The sequence below is a fragment of the Cygnus olor genome, chromosome 1, assembly GCF_009769625.2.
Source record: "Cygnus olor isolate bCygOlo1 chromosome 1, bCygOlo1.pri.v2, whole genome shotgun sequence".
NCBI classification, from domain to species: domain Eukaryota; kingdom Metazoa; phylum Chordata; class Aves; order Anseriformes; family Anatidae; genus Cygnus; species Cygnus olor.
The window spans coordinates 105189313-105212748 of NC_049169.1; the positions used below are offsets into that span (position 1 = coordinate 105189313).

General features: G+C 36.8%; 1 protein-coding gene and 2 long non-coding RNA genes across 5 annotated transcripts in view; 2 read left to right on the plus strand and 1 right to left on the minus strand.

Annotated features, from left to right (window-relative positions):
- The window catches only part of CXADR (CXADR Ig-like cell adhesion molecule), a 37979-nt gene extending 19076 nt beyond the window's left edge, over window positions 1-18903 (plus strand). Inside the window, exons 6-8 of one of the 3 annotated variants that reach the window (XM_040576101.1) lie at window positions 308-446; window positions 768-954; window positions 13522-14124. In XM_040576101.1, the coding sequence (XP_040432035.1) occupies window positions 308-446; window positions 768-954; window positions 13522-13563 (368 nt within the window). In that variant the 3' untranslated portion in view covers window positions 13564-14124. Of the gene's footprint in view, window positions 1-307; window positions 447-767; window positions 2011-13521; window positions 14125-18736 lie in introns of those variants that run through there. The other 2 variants (XM_040576112.1, XM_040576090.1) reach the window with 2 other exon arrangements.
- LOC121079198 lies at window positions 314-18922 on the minus strand. Its single transcript, XR_005824928.1, has 3 exons — window positions 18737-18922; window positions 7026-7148; window positions 314-392 (listed from the first exon to the last, which is right to left on the minus strand). It is a non-coding gene; the product is annotated as an uncharacterized LOC121079198 (long non-coding RNA).
- A 74-nt stretch (window positions 18923-18996) lies between these two features.
- Window positions 18997-20631, plus strand: LOC121079200. The gene is made up of 3 exons (XR_005824930.1): window positions 18997-19029; window positions 19301-19414; window positions 20070-20631. It is a non-coding gene; the product is annotated as an uncharacterized LOC121079200 (long non-coding RNA).
- Window positions 20632-23436: the final 2805 nt, after the last annotated feature.

Below are 23436 nucleotides of genomic sequence, written 5' to 3' on the forward strand. Positions count from 1 at the left end.
AGTCATACTGTGTTTTGTGTAACTGAATAACCTTGTTTCTCTAAATTCCTAAAAAGGTTTAAAACAACAAAAAACTGTTATGCAACTGATGGTTGCAGCTTTAAGTTTGTACTTCCCTCCAAATACTGCCTTTTTTATGCAGGAATCTGCAACTCTGTTGTCATTCTAAATCATGGGTTGAAGCATATCTGATTTAGTGATATGCTGTTAACCTGGATCATGTGGAAACACTGTTTTTAATGTTGAGAGAAAAGAAAATGATCATATAAATTTAACACTGAAAAATATTGTAATTTATCTATTCTAGCTATAAATACAGCTGGTATAATTGCTGGAGCTATTGTAGGAACTCTGCTGGGTCTCTCCTTACTGGCTTTTCTCGTCTTCTGTTGCTGTAAAAAACACAGAGAGAAGAAGTATGAGAAAGAAGTACATCATGATATTAGGTAATGACATACCTAATTTCTGAGTAGTATTATTTGAAAATTAACTTTTAAATGTCTTTCTGTGAGTAAGATACTTAGTGGTTGAGATGTCTGTTTTAATTTGTTTATTAAAACATTAACAGTTTGTCTGAGAACTTGTTTTAAATATGTCATGTTTGTAATTTCAGTTAGGATCTTAAAGGCAACAAATGCTTCATTATTTCAGTTTAAAAAGGCTGCTCTGTTAGAATAGGAAGAAACAAATGGAAAACTCATGTAAGCTCCTGCATAGTAACATTGACTGAATTCTTGTTCTGCAACTGAATTTTTCTTGTATTCCAGAGAAGATGTTCCGCCTCCAAAAAGTCGCAGTTCAACAGCCCGCAGCTACATAGGCAGCAATCGTTCTTCTCTGGGCTCAATGTCTCCCTCAAATATGGAAGGATATACCAAAACTCCATATAGTCAAGTCCCAAGTGAAGACTTTGAACGTACTTCTGGTCAAAACCAAACCTTTCCATCTTCAAAGGTAGCCGCACCTAATTTAAGTAGAATGGGAGCTGTCCCAGTGATGATTCCAGCACAAAGCAAAGATGGGTCCATAGTATAGAATATTAATTTAAATCCTGTTTTTTAATTGTTCATTATAAGTATTAGAGAACTAACTATGGTGTTCCATCCCTCATTTAAACAACAGCATGCAATTTTCCTTGAAGAAAACAAAGTTAGTTTGAAAAGCCACCAATTGTCGTTTTAAATTTAAAACTTATTAGTGTATAACAGTTGAACTATTTGCTGAAAGCACAGGAGTTCATAAATACCAGACACTGAAGGTGTTTGGACCTCTGGTAGGTTCCTGAAGAGACACTGTCTGTTAATGTGCAGCTCTGAATATGAAACAGTAATACACAGTTGAAAAGTAACAAAACCATTTCGTATGTAGACCATGAAGTTCCTCAGAGTTCTTGAAATTTCATCCTCAATTTTGGAGTAATAGAAGTATTTTAATTTGGCCACTGTCTGAAGTTGCAGTGGGGCTGAAATACCGAGGATGGCTTTGAATTCTGTTCAAACTCTGAGTATTTATGCAGCTCTTTAACTTCGTAATGTTTATTTGGAGTGCTTCTTGAGCTTTTATTTCAGGGGCTGCCAGTTATCTGATTGGTTCAGTTAATATAATTGAATCTATCTTGAGTTTAAAATCTCAGTGGCTGGAAATGCGATAGGAGACCTTGTGAGCGCTTTGAAATTCGAATTTTACTGCAATAACTAGTTTTAGTCATGTCAGATAACTTAATATTAAGTTATCTGATGTAAGACATCCTATCAAGTTGTTAGTAGTGGTATCTAAGCTTTAAAATCTGTAGCTCAACTGTTATATTGTCACAGTAAGAATGAATATGTATCTCTACAGGTCTTAAGTTAATTGTAGCTTGTATTTTCCAAATCCTGCTTAGGTTCTAAGGCAGTGTTCTTACTTCTAATAAACCAATTACCTAGAAGTTTCATTGGGCTTTAATAAAGCTGTTAATTAACTGGTATTTGATATCTGTTCTCTTGCTCTCACAGTTCTTCAGAAAAATCTTCTCCACATTCATGTTAAGTGGTAGTTAGCCTTAAGATGATGATACATTTTTACATGAATTTGCAAGGAATTTAAAGCTTACTTCTCCTTGCCTGTTTAATGGCCCTAAATGTTCTTATTAATGGACATTTAGATTTTCACCACCAAAAATTTCATGTGGACAGAATCTAGGAGAAAATAGTTATCCAGAATTGCTGATATGAACATGTTTCAAGCGTCTATTTAAAAAAAAAAAAGCCTTCCCAGTTTTGCTATCTTAAAGCATTACAGGAGGAATAGAACAATTCCTTATCTTAGTTTCACACCTGCTTAAGGACTTTGAATAGTTTCTGATTACTGAAACTACATATCTATGGAAGCTAGATTTTAAAGTTAAGTGCAGTTTGAATCTTTTTTTCCTTCCTTCCTATTTTCTTATCTCCTTCTCGCCTTGTGCTTGGGTGTGTGTGTGGGGGAGTCCCTTTAGCTTACTCTAGCTATAGATGTTAGGCTACTAATTATTCTGGAAAACTCTAAATGAGTATAGTATGTGGCACAGAGGTTGATGGAGAAAATATCTGAAAGAGCCTGTTGAAAGATGTTAGTATTGTTTGTATGTAGCAACAGTGAGATAAAAGATTTCCCCAAACTTCTAGGCTTAGTGTCTGCTTTCTTGTAGCTGCTTACATCTGTGATAAATTATTTGGCTTACTACTAAATGTTTCCCCTATCTTGTAGTTATGTGCACCATTTTTGGTTGGCACTGTTAACGTAGATAACATACCCTTTATACCGAATTTAGATACTTGAATGGCTACTAAGTATTCTAGACTCTAAAATTTTACATATTTTGGACTTTTTTAGATTGTAAACTGATACTGTTAGAGATCAGATTTTTTATCTTTCATGTGTGCCTTTTCAATAAACTTTGCTTGATTGTATCTTCAGTTTTTAATGAAATTTCTGGTGCCTAAATTTACTGTTCGGACAGGTGCTTAGATGATGGTACAGTTTTTAAAACATGACACTGTGATCTGATTTTTTGATTCTTATGTACTATTTATACCTCTTCATGCCTATTTTTGGATGTGATTTCAGTGACTCTCTGTATTGTTCTGTATTTCAAATTGTGGGTTACTCCTTCAATTGGTAGTTATAATGTGTTTATATTCCTGAAAACTCTTCAGTTGTACTAATGAGATGGATGATTGACTCTCACTTGTGTGGTAAATAATAGGTTTAGTAACTGTGCCAAACTCAAGCTTATGAAGAACAATAGATGAGATGACATTTTGCATCCAATTACTGTGACAGAAGAGACTTTAAAGATATTTTGATCATAAACTGGTTGTTTACCTTGCAACTAAGGCCTTCCTTAATTAAAAGGGTATGGTTATTTGGATCATAAAAACAAGCTGAGTACAAAACTAGAACTGAATCACAGACTGAGAGATAGCTAGACACCTGAGCAAACAGGCAACAAACCTACTGAATTTAATTCGTAGCCCTCTGTGAACATAATTTGAGATGAGGTGTGGTTTTTGTTTGCTTCTGCTTTTTTTTTCCTGTCTTGAGACCCTGTGCTTTCCGTCAGGTAAGCCCTAGGACACTCAAATTTCTCACTCAAGCATGCAGAGCAGAGTTTACACATACTTAATGCTTTGTCAGATTGCACAAAACAATAAATGGACAGAATGGAAAGACAGCATGATATGCCCTCAGAGCCTCGCTGTTAGGCTTAGCAGCCTTGACAGTGTCTGTCTATTTATGTAATTGCATGGAAAATAAAAGGAATGGAATCTGACATAGTCCTTATCTGAAATAAAGAACCTCTGACTTGGGGTAAACTTTGCCTCAAGTTGCTATCATCATGCCTTTTTGAATGAATAAAACACTACAATATAAACTTAATACCACTATTATAAATTATTTCTTTAGTCACTAGATTCGTAACTTACACTGGATTATGATTCTGAAAAGCAGCTACTATACTTAGCAATGATTTTTAGTTGTGTAGGACGTGAATTGAGTAAGCACATGAGGTGTCAAATGTTACAAATAAACCTGCTAACAGAACTTTTCTAGGAAGTAGTGGCAGCTGATATACCTGTTAGAAGGTGGCATTCTTAATGTCTCATTTGATTTTAAAAAAAGAAAAAAGAAAAAAGAATGGGGGTGGGTGGGTGGTGATAGCATTATGTAAATACTCTAAATGAACTGGAGAAATTACTAGTTAATGTCATGACTGTAAACTTGCCTGTTGAGGACTACTATATATAGAAGAAACCCCTGAATTATAGTATGGTGTGAATAAAGTATTAGACTTGTAATACTGTAGAGGTTATGTAACACTTGTCCATACATTACAAGCCTTTTCATAAACTTCTGAAATGGATATTTAAAGATATTTGTGTGAACCTTCCTTACCTGAAAATGAATACTTTTGAATTATGTAGTGCACAGAAATGCCTTGTTGGAGAGGTAAAATGACTTTTGAAGCAAATGTACAGTGCATACATCTTTATCAACCGTGATAGTCACATTCACGTTAGGTGTATGCTTCCTGCTTGATAGTACAAGACTTCTTAATTACAAGCTTTCTCTGTAATAATGTGTATTGTATATTGCTGTTTTCCATGATAGCTTTTTGGTTTTGTTCTTGACTGTGTATGTTCTGGATCACTTTAGATCTCTGTGGCAGTCTAAAGACACAATTCTATTTGTATCACTTAAACCTTGTTTTATACACTTGATAGGTGCTTTATAAGGCCCTTTGGGTGTTGGTCCTCTAGCACTGAGGCACAGCTCAAATGAAATTGGAGCAATAATATTTCCTGGAATCCAAAATCTTATGTTATGCTTCTCATGCACAAAGCATGAACTTGAATATCGATATGAATTCCAGTATGAAGTTTTATATTCACGTATTTGGGGGAATGGTATTATAAAATACAAGTATTGTTTGTGAATCTGTAAAAACAAATCTGAAATTTTAAAATGCTGTAGTTCCATGACAGACTCGTGTACTTTTTGAAATAAAACTGTTGGAGAAAACAGTAGTCTGTCTTTATTTTAAAGCAGCACTTACTATGGCTTCAACTTTACTCTTTCTGTAACTGGAAGCGAACTAATAAATATGGATGTGTATACCACACTGGAAATAATAATTTCTTGCTCCCCCCCCCCCGATTTCTAAGTAAAAGGAAGTAAAACTTTTTATAGATATCTTAGAACATACACTTAATATGGAAATTCTAACTGTAGATAACACAGATGTAGTAATGAATTTAAACATCTGGGCAGCCTCAACAGGAATTCTGAAAAAAAGCTGGGAAGGAATTTAATTTTTGTCCTGGTTTTATTTTGGGCAGAACCAAGTATTCCTGAATCTGATAAATTCTTGTTTTTTTAAAGTCTTTAGAATTCAAACAAGTAGGCTTATATTTAAAGCATTTTGACAAAATACTTGTTTTTATGTCAACCAACTTGCTTTTTTTTTTTTATTCAAATAAAGATGACCTGGGACACCTCCCACCCCTTGGCCTTGCAAACCAATTGCTTTTCTCTCTTTGTAACTTTCTCAAAGACAAATGCAAGTTCTTCAGTGTTGTCTTGGGTGCTTACATTTATTTTCAGGAAACAAGGCCTGGCATGGGTTTGCATTAGTAGCATGTTTTGTATGTTAACACCATAATACCATTAGAAGACAAAATTGCTTACATTCATTCTTAATGAATGCATATCTTCATATGATAATGCATACTTGTGCCATGACATGTCATTTCTTTGTGTATATTTAAAATCTTAATGTGTGTACAGAAGCATATGAAGTTAAGTGTACTAGCAGAAAACCTTTAATTTTTTTTATATTTCAGATTAAGATTTGTGCTTAAATACAAAAGGATACCTAAAAAAAATAAAAGCTCATATTGTTGTTATTTTATAGAACTCCTAAGAAATCTTTCTGCACCTTCATAATGTTAATTTCAAGACTTCTGTCCTTTCCTAATTTGGCAGTTTTTTCTCAAATAGAACTTTCATGCTGCAGCTCGTGTGCTGCTTCTATTTAGAGACAGGTGATTGTGAATCAGAGGAACTGATGAATGTGGGAATTCCAGCAAAGCAACTAGCACTTTGCTGGTAGTGTCATAAAAGAAGAGAGGATGCTCATCATAGAGTTCTACAAAACATTTGTTGTCCTCACATATGTATTAGACAACACCTTGGATAAAGTTTCTTAAAAGGTCTGTCTTGCTGTTTCTTTGCTGAATTTCTTAGACATCCTGTGTACTTTGAGCTTACTATTTCAAATTTTTCTCAGGTGGAGAGACTCTATAATTATGCTGATAGTTAATAAATTATTAGACTGTGTTACAGAAAACACCTAATGCCAGCTACTTAGCTTTGCTTTCTTGTCTGTAAAATCCACAAAACAAAACCGTTTGTACAGAAAATAGCTGATCAAGGAGTAAGAGTTGAATGAAACAAGCTTATGAGTGTTGCCTACCTTTCCAAGTCTTATCATATTTTAAAATTACCTTTCACTTGAGGGATAACTGTAGATGATTACCCTGAGAGGAAAAAAATGTTCTGAAAACAGGGATCGTTTAAAGAATTTATTTTTATGTTGTTCTAAGGCAGTGTTAGTGCCACGTTCCTATGTTGGAGTGTAAAAGACAGAAGTTTTCAGCTGCCTAGTACTGGCCAGGGTGCTTTGAATAGCAAAATTAATTCAGTGGCAGCAGCTACTAGTTAGTTTCTCTCATTAGCGAATCAGCATATTCATTGAATTATTTATCAAGCTTGTATTGACTAGATGAAGGACACTTCTACCATAATCTACCATAATATTCAGAAACATAAAAGTTTTGCAACTTTTACTAACCTTGTATGATGTTAGGATTACTAGATGGTAGGAAGGAGACGGGTATCTTTATAAAGAATTTGAGTAGGTCAGTTACACAACTTGATTACGTAACAATTTTAAAACAGCAATATTAGAATAGACGTTAACATCTGAAAGCACATCATTTTACCTTCAGTAATCTAATTTTTTCTTCAGGGTAAAACCTCTTGAGGCAGTATGCCCACTGGGAAGCTCAGAGAGCTGTGTGATGCAATGACAGTTGTCCCACTTCTCAGGGCTGGAAGCCTCGGTTCTGTAAGTGGCAGGCAGGGTAAAAGTTGAGTGAAGTAGCTGAAGGGCATGGGACTTCTTTCCAGGAGTACTTTTCCAACTTACAAAATGGGAAATGGAAAGTAGCAAGTCTGATCAGCGTGTTGGGAATTTTGTAAACGGATATGATTTCTGGAAACAGAAATGAACTGTCCAACCTCTTGAACCCTTTTGCTGCTCTGGTTTCCGGCAATGTCTGATTTGGTGGTTTTCAGACAATCTGCGGCACCTTTTTGTATTTGATTTGTTTAAGCAGTCAGTATATTTTCACTGCTTAATAATGCAGTGTCAGGTACTCTTCCTACCATGAATAATTTCTGCACCTGATGTCTCCGGTTATATTGTTACTAGTAATACTGTATAAAGAAGCAGTGAGAAATGGTAGGAGCCGCAGTAGACAGAAGTCTGCACAGCCCACATGGTGCAAGCAATGAGAGCCCAGGTTTCTTGGTGCTCACCAAACATCCCTAGGGATGCAGTGATCGTTTGGGTTACGTAGCAGAACTTGGTGTCAGAATTCAGAATGTGGTATCAAGGAACACTGTATCAGATGATAAAGAGCTATGAAAGTAACTTCATCTAGTACTGTTAGTATAATAGCTTCCAATTGTGTCAGTTTTGCCACTTACGTTCGTAGTGAATTGGGGAGAAACATCTGTCTTTTTGCGGGCAGTTAAAAGTAAAGTAACATTTTTCCATAGCTAATGATTATTTAGCCTGCTCCATGATCTATAAGTGAGATTCCCATACAGGAATCTGAATCTCCTTATTTCATATTGTTTGCTAATATCTTAATTGTAAAACAGCAGTCAGGATTAGTCAGATTTCACCAAAGTTAAAAATGTGTAGCAGAGCTTCCATTCTCAGCATTCAAGGTCTCTGTCAGCAACTGGCAGCAGCATCAACTTGCAGCATCTTGCTAGTCCTGTGAATGGACGGTGTTTCTAAGAAACTGTTTTCTGAAGTGAAAACACTTGAGCTGTGCCATACTTAACGATAGGAGATTAAGATAAAATATTTACTTAAGATTTCCATTTACTAGTAGTAGAATAGCTCAGGTGGGAGGGAAACTGATATCCTTAGACCAGAAATAAAGACAGTTGGTGATAAGACAAAACTACTGAATTACTTGTGACTTCTGAACAAGATGACAGCTCTGGGGCACAGCTGGTGGTTTGTGGAACTTGTCAAAAAGCTTATGTTGTGGCTGCTAGCACTGTACTTTTTATCCCAATAAATAGAATGTCCTTTTATGTCACTTCCAATCCTATAACTGTCAAGAGCAGAAACAGTTCGTCTAAGCTGTAAGAGCTGTAAAATATAAAATAAAGCTTGAAGTTGCTTTATTTAGTATCTCCTTCCCCGTTCCTTCTGTCCTTTTAGTACACTGACTTCTTGGGTACCAACAGCTTCAAATTGACTATTTGTTGTTGCCCTAATTTCGTCCTTGTATTCTATAATGTGAAATTGCTTAGGAATTGCAATGTCTTTCTCTTGCGTTAGACTTGAATGTTGGTTCAAGTAACTTTGCATAAGCTATTTAATTTAATTACCTTGTTATTATTACTTAAGATGGAAAATTCACTGTGTTTAAAACACAACTTGAAAAAGGCTGTCGTCTCCCATGCTGACTCTAGCCTACTCAAGAAAAAAAAAAAAAACATTTTGTGGATAAATGGAGTGGTCTGAATTGAAATGAAATAGTAAATTCTCTGTTTGACAATACCGATTGCCCTCTTGTGGTTGACCTGTAGGCAACTTTAGTCCTTTTCTGACTGGCTAAAGGCCACTGTTCTACTGATGGTTGACTGTAGCTTACTAAGAAATGTTTCTCAACAGAAAGCAAAGTGACTCTTAAATACCAGAAAATTATTTTCTTCTTGTTTATTCAGGAGAATAATTTAGGTAAGAAAATTGTTATTCTAATCTGCATCAATTATTTGCAGACACTTTATTTCTCTGCGTAAGCTCTGGCATAAAGCTGTAAATTGTACGGATATCATTAAAAAAATGTACAGCTGAGGTATGAATATAGCTTTTGACAGTTTTGGCTTAAAATACTACTCTTATGTTACCCTGTTGCTATGCTAGAAGTAAAAACTTCTACATCCTTTTCTTAAAAAAAAAAAAAAAAGGCGTAACTGAAACCTGATTGACTAGTATGGGTTAGTCATTGAAATATCTGTTTTCATGAGACTGCAGTTAAGGTCACCAACAATATTTCTTCATTTGCAGAGGTCCTTGGGGAGGGAGAGGATCTCAGACATTTTAATTGCATCTGTAGGCTTTTCTCAGGGGCAAGATAGTGAAAACTGTGATTTTTGGAAAAAAAAAAAAGTACAGTTCTGATCATGATAGCCTTGTGTAATTGAAAGAGATTGAAGTTCTAAACATTAATTACATCTTAAAATTGATGTTACATTTCCACTTCAAGTATTTTAGTTGTATTATTTAAATAAGATATACTAATATGATTTTTTTTGTTAATAGTGCGTGATATGGGTGGGCAGGCAGGAGTTTCCAACAACCTGCTAAGACACTTTATTCCTAGATGAAAGAGCTGAAAGGAGCTTTAGAGCCTTTATGCTCAACAGTCCTATTTTGCCCGAATTAGCATAATTTCCCTGCCCCCAGTTATACCTGGGCAAGCTAGGATTTTAATCAGCACTCTAAAAGGGGTATCCAACTGACGGTGGAAATTGGGTCATTACATTACACATGTGAATTTTATCCTAACAACATCCTGTGTCTGTGCCAACCATATTAACTAGCTAACTTGCTGCTGGCTGTATGGTTTGTACACGGGGTGAAACTGCTGAAAATGCAAGGAACCTTAGGACATGCTTGGTGCTTGACATGGCCAACAGAAATGCTCTCACCTGCAGTAATAACAAAAGATTTCCAAGGCAAGGAAGTCTGATTAATGAAGTAGAGGGTTAGGGTTGAGGTCCTGGCTATGTCATGATTTAGCCATGTGATCATTATTTTTTCTTTTTTGAATACTGACAGCATCTCCGTATTCCTCAGTTTCCACGTTTGTTAAAATGGAGACAATTCTGTTGAATTACTGGGACTTTAGAGCTAGACTTTCCATCTCACCACCTCATTTTTTTAAAGCTATCCTTGACCAGTCTTTTTAGTGGTTATCAGCTACCCATCTAATGTTTGCTTTCAATTTGAACTGTCGAATTAAACCTTCAAATGACCAGCACTTAAAGGTAGTTACCTTGGTCAGACTATCTGTAGTTGTCTGCCCCCTACCATTTGCTCTTTGTTAATTCTGTCCTAACAATAATTGCTCTTCCAGTATTTCTGGCACTACTTGGGTATTTCAGGATGTAGTGAAAAGAATTGTAGGTCAGATCTCATTAGGCAACTTCTTCGGGGTGAAGGATCCCCCCAGACCCATTGCCAGTGCAAGGGGAACACTTTTCTTCCAGATGCATTGTCACAGAACCCAGGTTAGATGCCTGCTTGGGATCACCTTCACAGGAAGCATGCCTCTCTCTCCTTCCCCTGAACTGCATTTAGGAGAGAGTAGTCACGTAGACCAGTGTCCCTTGTTAGTCATCTGGGTCACTTGATGCTCCCTTCCCACCCTTTTCCTCTGCTGCTCACGGGTGTAATGAAAGGTATTCTCAAAATAAGGTAGTTCATCCTATCTATTTTGAAAATACAGAGTTAAGATATATTGAGTACTTCTCTTTATTGTTATTGATGTTGTAGTAATCTAGCCACGTATGCTTACACTGCCAGGCTGAGGTACATAAAGAGGGAAGTAGAGCTCCTTGTCATCATTGGCCCTGTCAGCAATGAATTACTCCTTGGGTTTGCCTTTCTATACATCTTTGCTTTACCTACAGCTCCCCACTTGCACCGATGGCTGACCTTCCACTTTCTTTCTATTGCTACCTGTCTATTTCTGATTGCTGGATTTATTTCACCATTGGAGCAGGATGGATTTTAGGCAGCTTTTCCCTTTTCTGTATGTTGCTGTTGAACAAGCTTTTGTGGATGATCATAATTTTTTATTGTTCTTTTCTATCATAGTTTCTGTTCCTAACCAGTTTCACTTGTTTTGTACCGTTTTAGGTATTAGGTACTGTAAACTAAATATACGTAGTATCTTACACCGTCACCTGTTTACTCAGGTTAAACATAAAGCTGTGATCCCAGGTACCTGGGCAGACAGCAGTTTCTAATTAATTAATATTTGTCCTATGAGATCCAAAAGAGTTACCACATTTTGTTTATAAGTTACAACAGCAGTGGGTAGATAGATATTTGTAGATGGTGTTCCTTTATCACAACTGCATGAATAACCTCTAGCTTCATGCTAGGGTTCACTTGCCAGACTTTTTTTTTTTTTTTTTTTTTGAGAGAGAGAGATTTACTTAAATGAGAAGGAGAAGAAAACAAAGACTGAAAGTATCAGGACAGTGATCTGGTGATCGCTGTCTGGTGACAGTGACTGGGTGATCAAAAGCTATCATCCTGTTCCAATCTGGTCTCTGTGCACCACACAGCAGACTGTTTTTCATAAGCAGGCTATGTTAATTGTCTCTAAACTCATTTGTGAAAAGGTGTGAACAGGACGGGCTTGATGGAGAGCCCTCCTTGAGTAAGCCCCTACTTGTGTGCCTGTTTTATCCTTCAGAATAGCTAGATTTATAAACTTTTTGGCACGTAAGATCTGTTTCTTCAGGCTTTTGCAATAGAATGAGATAAGATGAACTGTGGGGGGAGCAGGATAATCTTTTTTAGAAGACTTATGTTTACTAATTATTAACTGGATATATTTGAGAGCTGTTGATGAAAAATGTCAGAAATAGGAGTGCTATGTTAACTGTAGCGCAAAGACAGGAATACAGATTGAAAGGACACTTCTTGCCTTAGTGTACAATTCTAATTAATATGCCTCTTACAGAGTATCAATTCATTTTATCAAATACAATTTCAGGCTGATGGCAGTGCTCTTGTTCCTGTGGTACTAGAGTTGAGCATAGATGCATTAAGTTAGGGTGGAAAATAAGTTCCAGGAGAGACAAACAAACAAAAAAAAGTTACTAAAATCTTTGCAAATTGAGAGAATAGTAGATAAATGATAATTAAAATTAACTTTGTGACTATTGCATGTTGTTATCCCTTAAAAGAATAACTTTTGAAAACAGACTGTATAAACTGTAAACAGAATAAGGTTGTTGAACAGATCAGCAAATATGGTGATTTAGTGCCAAGTAGTACTTGGCCAAGTAGTACTTGGCACTGCTTTGAATTATGCTTCCAAGCAAGATTTGTGAAGCTGCTCAGTTATTTTCACTATCATGTGCAGGTGGAAGATTTATTCAAAGTGTAATTCTAATTGAAATGTGACAGCTTGCGAAGAAGAATGTGAGTTGTTACAGAGATAACCTGAGTCAGTTTTTCAATTAATGGTCTTACAGATGAATTGTCATGGAGTTGAGGCATGTTTTAAATATCTGTCAGTACTGGGACAGCGATACAGAAGCCTTTAATAGGCTGAAATGGAGTAAGAAAGTGGGATTTTTCCAGTAAATGCACTATATACATACACATGTGTGGATTGTTAATTAAGATTTGTTTTGTGTTAGAGTATCAAGTTTTGAAAATGAATATTGGTGACTGTCAGCAAAGTTTGAGTACTAGCAATGTAGAAAAAATAGCTTTGCAGCACAGAGTGGTAGCAAAAATGCTTAGTTATCATTTTTCTTAGAATATCAATCTAGAATATTAGGTCAAAGAATACAGAGCTAGTAAAGAACAGCAACTGGAACAAAGAAATTTTTAATTAAGTATGTTTTATTAAGTATGGGTGAGTCATTGGGTACTTTGAAAAGCCTGTTTGAGTGTTTGTAGCTCTAAGCAAAAATGTGTGGTTCTTTGGTAATTCGGTTACTGGTATGAAACAGAAAACTGCCATCTAAGCAAACTTTCACAGAAACTTTACAAGTTGACTGTAGTGGGTGTATACTGGGAAATCATGAGAATTTTCAATAACCTAGGTGAAGATACTAGAAAACTTATGACGAAGTTAAAATCACAGTACTTACTGGATGGCATGGAGAGCAATTTTGTTAGCTGCAGCCAACTGCATTGACTTGAGTGGGAGTTAAAGCATGTTTTAAGCGAAATATCAAATAATTTCTGTTAAAATTAACTAATAAATCAAGTTAGCTTGCTACACTGCTGCACTGGTTTTATGTAAGACACTGGTATGAACTCTAATCGGGATGACCATCATTTGGATGATTATCTGAATCATACATTTAATTACTGTATGTTGAAGTGTCTGGCCCCTCTTTAATATAGATTAATGATATTCTTTTTTTTTATAGTATGGCATCGCACACAAGATTGGTGACGTAACAGTGGTATAAACATGAAGAAACAGGCATCATTTTTTGCATGAATTTCAAGTACAGTGAAACTGAAGTTCATAATGAAGTACTGTTTTTTTTGTTGTTTGTTTTTTGTTTTTAACTTAATCTCACTTTAGATTCAAGATTGTAAAGTAGGCTGTATTTGGTTTTGTAAGTACCAAATTTTCTTTTATATATTTTTAATGCAAAGTTTACAAAGTGACTACCAGCATTTTTCTTGCTAGTTTTGTATTTTAAAAAGAACGCACAATCACTCCCCGTTGCCCCACCATCACGTAGATTTAAAAATTCATCAAGTTAACAAAATCAACTCAGGTGGTAGAAATACAGCCTTAAGCAGTGGGGCATTGAAAGAGATTCTAATCTTAAATAGAGTAGTTTTTTTTTCCTAGCTTTCTGTTCAGCTGATATGATAGGAAGTATATCACCTATTCAATACTGTAGTGCTACTACAGTATTACTGTAATGAGGACTTGCAACCTGTGTTTGAAATGTACTGTATTTTAAGCTTGTATATATGTTTTCTAACAATAAAATGTATTTGAATGCTACAGTTAATGCACGCTTCAGCATAATCTGTTAATGCAGATGTTGTGGTAATTCATGTTTGTACACTGTCTCGTTCTTTCTGTTCCTCAACTTTTACCCTGCAAAAAAAATGGAGGAAAGAAGAGTGCACTCTTTAAACCAAGCTAGGTACATGATCTTTTATAGTCTGTGACATGAGACTTTGAGTACTGATTAAAACTTTGAGTTCATAATAAAAACATTGATCTACCTAACCATGTAAGAATGAAATCACAGTAGACTGATCCTGTGGATCAGAGGTTTTAATAATTCACTTTCTTCTTTGTTTTATTTTAAAGTTGTGGCTAAGATGAAACTGGTGGGAGCATAGTACCCCACTGATATTCAGGCAGTTTTGAAAACAGTTATTTGGTTATTGTCACAGTCCCCATAAATCAGAGCAACTTAAGGACACTACATCTTTCTCTGCTCTTGAGAAATGCAGAGTGTATGTGCACATACTGTGCTTTTTTGTTTGTTTTTGTTTTACTATTATAATACGTAGTTACTAATTTAAAACTTAATCCAGTGATATCTGCTATGCTGTACTCTGAAGGCAACCATAAACTTTATTGGTGATACTGGTGCTTATAATGCTGAAAAGTATACTACTTACTCAATTATTTTTGCTTCTGTTTTTGTTTTTGAAAGGAACACAGCTAATTCTATTATAAACTCAAACTGAGATGCTTTTGACCAAAAAATCCATACAATCATTTTTGTCACTGCACATAGAAAGAAAATAAATTAAGAAAATAGTTAAAAAAAAAAAAAAAAAAAAAGGAAAGAGGAGTTTCTAAATGTCACAGTTGCTTAAGTAGCCATTTTTTTTGGAAGTAATTTCAAATTTGATTTAATTTCAATATTATAATTGCAGAAAAGATACTTTGCCTTTAAGAAACACTTATTTTTATGCCAAAACGTTACATTACTCATCCTCTCTTTGACTCTGTGCTGCCTAAACTTGTCTGTGAGCAAATCTGGCAAGTAATTAATCATGGTAAAATTCCACTGGGAAAGTTGCCTGGTCAAGAAGAACCAATTGCCTGTTTGGTTCCATAAGACTGTCACATAAGACAGTAATATATAAATAAAACTTTTTTCACTAGAGTTTGCTCCAACTAAGATGAATAGATATTCCCTCCCACCCCCACCTCCCCACACACCCCATCATCTTAAGTGATTAACTGCTAGTGTTTTAGGAGAGGGGAGAAATGCAGGAATTACTGTGCAAGCTTATAGTGTTGGCTAGTTGGTTAAAAAATTAGTTTTGTAAAAAGAACTCAGGGAAAGTCTGAAACTTCATGCACCTAAGTATGTCCTTGGAGTGAAAGGAGCCATTTTTGTACTCAAATTCCTACCTAAACAAACTTTTAATATATTTTGAGTAAAGAAAAATAACTGTTGCTCTTGAAGTTAAATGTGTGTTGCATTTGTTTTCTTCAAGAAAGCTAGTAGCTGCAGAACTACTTTGTCATGTCTAATCCACGTGACAGTACAGCTCTTCTTACTAGCCTTCCAGATACCAACACAGAGTCTTTCAAAAGGTACTGAATATTGGCTATTTAGTCCAGAAGTCTACCTCAGTGAGATGGCCAAGTAAATGTTAATTTTGTTACCGTGGTGTAAATGTGGTACAAATTTGAAAGCCTGCCTGATATTATATAGGCAGGTTGAAGATTGAGACTAACTCTGTCTGCATTCTGCCATCGTGTTCATGCTTAGAAGGTAAAATAATGAAGCCTGGAGATCATGCCTGGATAGATTACTGTGACCTGGTGGCTGTTTATGAATTATATATGTCAGTAGGCATTTTTACTTGGATATGGTTCAAGTCTTCAACCTTTTATCTTTGTATCTAGCATGCAGAATAGCTAACATGGTCAGAGGGTGGAGGAAACACCCTGGCTCTTGTGCCAACACTATTAAATGAGAAGATCTTCTTGCCAGGGCTTGCTTTTCACAAGAAAGTTCAAGCAGCGCTTATTTGGTAACTGAGCTCTTGTCCACACCCAAAAATCTCTGTATTTTTTTTTCATATGCAAGCTAGCTGACCTGGACAATTGGACAAAGCCTAAGAGCTGCCTATACTCAGCAGCCTGCATCTTTGCTGCAAAATGGATGAGCTAACTTGCAGTGCTTTCCCACTGTCCCTGCATAATATGCAGGTCTATTGAATGTGAATTCTTGAATTGAGCTGTTACTGTACTCTATTTAGTTCAGACCTCTTCAGTATAATTTTTCCAACAGCCATTCTAATTATACACATCTGAAAAATAGCACTGTGCTCATCCATTTTCACACTTGCTGGCATCTTCTCCACGGTTACCAAGCATTCTAGTCATGCAGACCTTTAGATTTGATGTGTGCTTTGGAAATCATATGTTGCAATCTAAGACCGGAGTTGGTTATGTCGGATCAGACTGCCTGGGTGTTACACCACCTGGAGTCTGAAGCAAGCCAGATCCTTCATGAGATGAACTTTCCTGTGGTCTAGGGGCTGATCCAGATTCAAACTTTGCCCTACAGACAATATGGCTGCAACAGGCTCAGAAATGGGAACGAGCTATGCCACCACAAGGCAATTTCACATTGCTACAACTCTATCCAGGCCTGAACTTATATCATTGTAATTATTTCCATAAAAATTAGAAACCCCAGACTAACTCTAGCATATGCATTTTAAGTGGCAGAACTCAGCATGCTAGAAGCTGAATTGGCCAAGCCCTTCTTGCTCTTGGCTTTTCATTCCTGGCCTTGGGCTATATCTTATCTTTTGTCAGCATAAGCATTGGTGCAGCTGCTGTGAACCACATCAGAGACATGATTTAGTTTAAAATTACTTACATATAGTGTAGTTTAGTTTTAACTCAGATATGTTCATCATTTCAGTTCACCAAGCAGCTGTACCAATATTTGTGCTGACAAAAGGGGAAGAGAAGGAGGCAGTGTGAAAGTGGAAACAGGGATCAAAGTACAAGAGAAAGGTGGGACAGCTTATTTCAGCAGCAGTGCTAAAAGTGCTCTGAGCGGTGAGTTAGACTAGATGTACGCCAGAGATGCTGTCCAACTATTCTGTGATTCTGTGGAATAGACACACATACCCAAATTCTCCCTGCATCAAAAATGGCGATTCTTAGCAGCCGTGTAAATCTGAAGGTGCTTGAAGGCTACAGTTACCTCTGCTTCCGACTCTGGTGATTCCAGGCACCCTTAACCCTCCTTGCCTGCTCAGAAACCAGCTAGTCCGAATGGGATGCAGGCTGTGTTGTATTGCACGTGCACCCTGTGGGCTACCACACGTACAAACCAGTCTATACAAATCCAGTGTGTTCTCAGGACATCCCGCCCCAGCCAGTGTTGGGACTAAACATGTCAGCAGAAGTTGCCACTTTTAATACTTAAAGGAGATGGTTGTTGATAATGCTAATGTTGTCCTCAATTATGAGCTTGCAAAAATGTATGCAGTTATTCTTTGTGACGGCAAAGTAATTCCAAGTCTCTCCCTAAGGCATCTGGTGAAATAGATTCACTTGGGCAAATCGCCGTTATCTTCAAGGGCAGTGTAGCTAGGTCACTGGTAGTGCAGTTCTCTGTGCAAACTCTAGGTCTACTGTTGTTTACAAGATGTAAAAGGCTCAAGTTCAAGTGAAGAGGAATAATTTACTTCAAACTCAGCTCCAGTAACGTGGAAGGCAAAGAGGGAAAACATTAAAAGAAAAACCAGCATCCCTCTCTACAATGTGGTGTACCATCCAAATACTGCTTCCTTTAATCCACATACGCAAGGCCCAGCTCATAAAATTTAAACACTGACAGTAAGAGTTGAGTGTGGTTCATTCTAGTTCATTTCTATTCCCCTTATGACTCTCATTGTTTATGGGAAAATGTAATATGTTAAGAATTGCAAGTAATTTATTTTGAATTGTTTGCTTATATAATGCAGGATGCTTTAACGTTCAGGAAGCAGCAAGGCATGAGCAGGAGCCTGAGCTGATACTGAATATGTCAACGTGCTTACAATGCACTGTATGTACTCTGTTCTGCATAAGTAATTCCCCGGTTACAAAGTAAATTGCATTAATTAAAAATGTCACAACAGAAACTGAAAGTTTTGCTTGACAGAGAAATTATAATGGAATTACTGCCTTCTGTGTTAACACTGTCTCATGCTGCTTTTTTACCACGTCTGAGTGTCTAAATTGTCAATGCCAGGTCTCTGTCCTCACAACTGAGATGTCATTAATGCAACAAGAATGTGTTGTCTTTGCAGAAAAGTCCCTGTTCCCTTCACACCTGTCTTTCTCAGCTTTGAACCTTTTCTGTGTAGCCCTCTCTATTATCAGAAAACAAACTTTTTCAGAGGTTCTGATAGTCCTACTCTTCATGTTAATGGAAAAGGAGGTGGTAAATTTGATACATCTCTGATCAAATCATGCTTTAACATGGAAATGAAGTGCATGAAATCCTTGCAGAACTGTTTGAAGAATGCTGCATCTGAGTTGCTGAAACTGTGAAATAGAGTACTAACACACTGAGGCCTGTCCTGTGACAGGCAGAAGAGTTTCACACTTTCAAATCCAAATTTATATATATTTCATACCTGTGAGTATGTGACACCAAAACTGCAGAGTGGAAGCCCTGCAGTTAGTGCTGCTGAGTGCCCTGCAGGGCAGTTCTGGTCCCAGTAGTCACGGTGGGGTGGCTCAAGAGCTCTTGGACAGGCAAACCAGGATGGATGTGGCAGTCTTCTTTTCTCTTCCCTTCAGCCCCTCTCTCAAATCAGAATCTTGCCCTGTCATAAGGTGTCTGAGATTCCAGGCAGTTCTTAGCCCTTGGTCTGTTGCCATGGACTATGTGGTACACAAAGCTGCTGTTACTTTTCTAGGACAGCAGGTGTCTTACATTTGCCTCATTTTCATGTTTTTTTTTTTTTTTTTTTTTTTTTTAAGTTCCTTGGCTTTTTCTTTTAAAGTAAAAGGTGTCTTTTCTCAGCCCTCAGGGCTGTATTTCAGTGGCCAGGATTTAACCATCAGAGAAGTGTTTGTAGTTCCATAGCTACTGCTTTGGCATCACTGGAATAAACTAAGTTGGTTTAAATTAGCTTGGATTAAGCTTTCACTGGAGGAAATTTTGTGTGTTCATACAATTTCTATTATGCCAGCAGAACTATACGGCAGCAAAATAAGCTGGCGAGTAGGTAGAAAATATCTGCAGCTCTTACACCTAGATCCAGAAGTGGAGATGCTGTTGGGAAGCATCTATGTAGAGCAAAGAAGTGGTAAGCAACAGATTTAACATCACAATTTCAATTCTAATGACTTGTGCAGAAGTTTCTGTAGAGCTACTATTGGTATAGTTTATATGGCAGTAAGCAATGGAAATACATAAAAAATCTGTATTTTTAGTGTGAAGAACCACACACGCTTTTGTACATAGCTGGTAAGAACAGGAAATTGTAGTAATTTATCCCTAAAAGTTTTGAGACATAAGAAAAAAAACATTGTAATTATTTTAGTAAGGCTTAATCAGCTCTTTTGGTGATTAAGATGGGTTTTTGTTTTGTTTTGTTTAATGTGCTTGCAATGGCAGGCCCTGAATCCCATTGATCCTTATGTGCCAAGCAGCTCACAGGGCTTGACCATGGTTGTGTGGTTTGATTGTACCACAGGCAGGTATTTAGATGCTTTGTGATCTGTAATAGTGGACACTGAGGCTCAGGGACTCAGAGGTCAACTGAGCACCCTGCTCAAGAATACAGTCGTCATACATGTCCACACAAGGGACTAAGGTAGTATGTTTATGGCTAACACCTTTTCAGTCTTTCTGGTGTAATATGTCCCCTTATGGACAGCCATTTCCCTGACTACTGATATTCTTAAACTCATGCTAGCAAGAAGGATATCTGACCAAAGGAACCTTTTTGTCTCCTGTAGCGAAATATTATTATTTGTGGAAAGAATGATACAGCTTGAGGCAGCATGGCCACCCACAAGGAATCGGTGCGGGACAATGGCCTTGCCATGGAACCAGTGTGCACGTATGCTTCTGAGTAAAAGAGAAATGGTCAGGGGCACAGGACTTCTGACTGCCCGGGGTGTGTGTGGTGGGGTTCCTCACTCCCTAGTGCTGCTTTGGATGCTCCGGTTGATCTCTCCAGACAGCTCTTCCATAAAATAAAATAAGGAATCAAGGCGGACAAGCTCTAGTGCAGGGAGCAGGCCTTTGCCCTCTTTTTCTTAGTTGTATGTACGTACCCTGAGAGCTCCACTGTTCTCTTTAGTTGCAGAATAAGGCCAACTGTTATATGGCTTATAATACTATTTTTATTCATAAAATGCAGTGTACACACACAAATTGTTGTCCTATTGTATTATGCTAAAAAGCCAGATTTGGGCTTGTCAGTGGATTGCCTGAAGCAAGAAAATGTATGGAAGAGCATAAACAATACATTGTATGCTGATATTGGTCGTGGCTTTTCTTCCTTTGTGTGCTCTGAATGTGTGTGTTTGGCATTGCACGGTCATGCAGAAGAATAAGGATTAGATTTGTCCTGCTGTGAGATGATTCATGTACGGAGAATGTGCATATTCAGAAAGAGAGAGATTTCAAGAGTGAATCATTGGAGAGGAGCTGTTGATAGGAATCAATAATAAACTGATAGCTGAGCAGGGAAAAGTGGATTTAATAAAAGAAATTTAACCTAAGTAATTTTAATCAAGCTGTTATGGTTGCTTCTCTGATCATTTCTGTTAAAACTGCTGTTCTTCATTCTTTTTGAAAATACATTTTGTAGGTATACAACTTATTCTTTGATTCTAGGTAATATATACATATCAATGCATATTTATATTAGATGTTATTTTATATGTATGCATACACATATAAAACAAATATTCATCCCCTGAGGTGATTTTCCAATTTTATTATATGATTTTGCTTTAGTACAATTTAAAAGCTTACATAATATTAGAATAGGGCTGGATATTTAAAGTTAAACAGCAACTAGATGTCAAACTGTTACTTCCTTTATGTAAAAATATGTAACATTTTTATTTCAATAATATTTAGCCAAATAAGTGTTTCCCAATATTGATATTATTCATGCTTTCCCAGAGATGTTAACATAACCCTGTAATTGGCATGAATTCTATCCAGCAATGAGCACTGTAGGAAATGCATTTTGTATCTGTTCCTTGTTACGTCTTTTTAAGGCAAAGTGGAAATTCATAGGATATAACAAGCTTTGCATTTGGGTTTGGCTGATTTTCTTTCTGTACAACTAATTTATTCTGAAGTAAAAGGGAACATCAAGCTTAACATACTTCTCAGTAGAAAACCTTCTCTGAAAGATTCTCATTTAGATAGATGTGCCTAATTTTCAAATACAGTGCTATGTTAATCTTAAACAGACACTTTCAGAAAATCTACATTTGCACTGTCTCCTTAGGAAAAAGAAAAAAAAATGCAGTAAATAAGCAGAAAGCTAGAAACAGTTATTCTGCACAGATTTCAGCTCTCATCTTCATTGTGAGCCACCCAGGCATGACTATATTGTTCTGGTATACAAGCCCTGAAAAGTAAGCTTTACAAAGCAAAACCATAAATAATACTGTAGTTGTCTTCAGCTTGTCAGTTTGACTTCTATCTAAGCAGGTAAAAGACAAGTGCTAATGCCACTGGAAGACTGCTTGGCAGAAGCAAACCTCGTAGAGGTTTCTTCTCATTTTGGTTCCCAGTGGCCAGGTAACCTCATCAGAGAGGCACCTTCCTCCAGCTGCTGCAGATCCCTTGATGTGACTGCTGGTTGCTGTTCTGGGTCATCAGTCAGAGGCTACAAGATAGGAGATGCAGTAGATTTTAGTGAGATTAATTCTTAAGTAACTCATCAAGACTTAAATTATAACACTACAGGAGTAAATGTTGGCCACTACTCCAAAAATAAAATACCAAAAGACAAAAAGAGCTCTCTCCTTCCTCCCAAATTATCCTATCAACACTGTCAGCAGAGTTTATCTTTTAAGGGATTTTTTTTTATTTATTTTTTTTATTCTGGGATATTGAATGTCGTGCACAGGCAGTGACACATAGTGGCATGTGTTGCAAAGGCCACCAGCACCTCTCACAGGGAGAAGGAGGCCAATGAAGAATGGAGATGCTTGTTTGGTCACGTAGCTTTCAGGTGTGTGATTCTTTGTTACGAAAGAAAGCTCGTATGACTCTGGTTTTGTCAGAGATATGAGCTGATCTCTTGACTAGGACCACTTGTCAGCCTCTTGCACGTTTGGATAAAGCTGCTACTGAGAAGAGGCAATAGCCTGTCAAAGAGGTTTACTTAATGCCAATTTGTAGAAACCGCTGCATGGTGCCTGCTGTTTGCATTTCTGTAACCTTTCATCTTAGCCAGCATTTTCCAGAGCCTCTGTGGTCTTCTTTTCTTTTATTGTGCTTGTGTTTTTTTCGTGGCTTTGTTCCTGCAAACCTGTTGTTATGTCAGGTTCTCATGGGAAACAACTACCCCTGGTGTGGCAATCACCTGTCTTGCCCCCTTTTTGCCTTACCTCTTCTCTTGTGGCTTTTATTTTTTTTATTAGTGAAGAACAAATATAGTGCACAATAAAGTAGTTAACAGTCGTTTAAATTCTCAATAAATATTTGCCAATAAGGATATTTTCCATATCCAAATAATATGCAGAGAAGCTTCACAACTAACGTGCAATATTTGCACCCGATTAGCATACTCCAGTCAACACTAAGAGCATCTTAAATGGGAGCAATCAGCAGGGAATTTGAGCAGGTCCTAAACAAAAAGTATAAAGTACCAAAGGAAAAACACAGCAAGAAATAATTGTCATCCCCATCACCTTCATTATTGCCAACTGTTGCACTGCAGAGAGCCACATAAGCCTCTTGGACTCTGTTGCTGTTCTTCCCCTTCCCCCTTGTTATGTTCCTGTCTCTGTCTTTGTTTTTCTTTTATTTTTTATTTTTTAATTTTTCATCTTTCATTATTTGAATATATATGTATATGACGTATACCATATGTACACAATGTATACCATAAGTCATAGATGCTGCTAATGAAGCTCTGCGACTGTAAGCCCATCTCAGCATAGTTTCTGTAGCACGTATTCATTTCATTTCTTTTTTATGTTTCTTGGAGCACAACCTGTGGACTGATGAGGTGTTAAATCAAAGGGAGGTGAGGCTAGAAAAACACTGCATTTTTTTCCTGAACTCTATGCTCTCTGATTTATTTTCTTCATTTAATTTGATTGAGCAAAATTGTGTAACACAGCAATC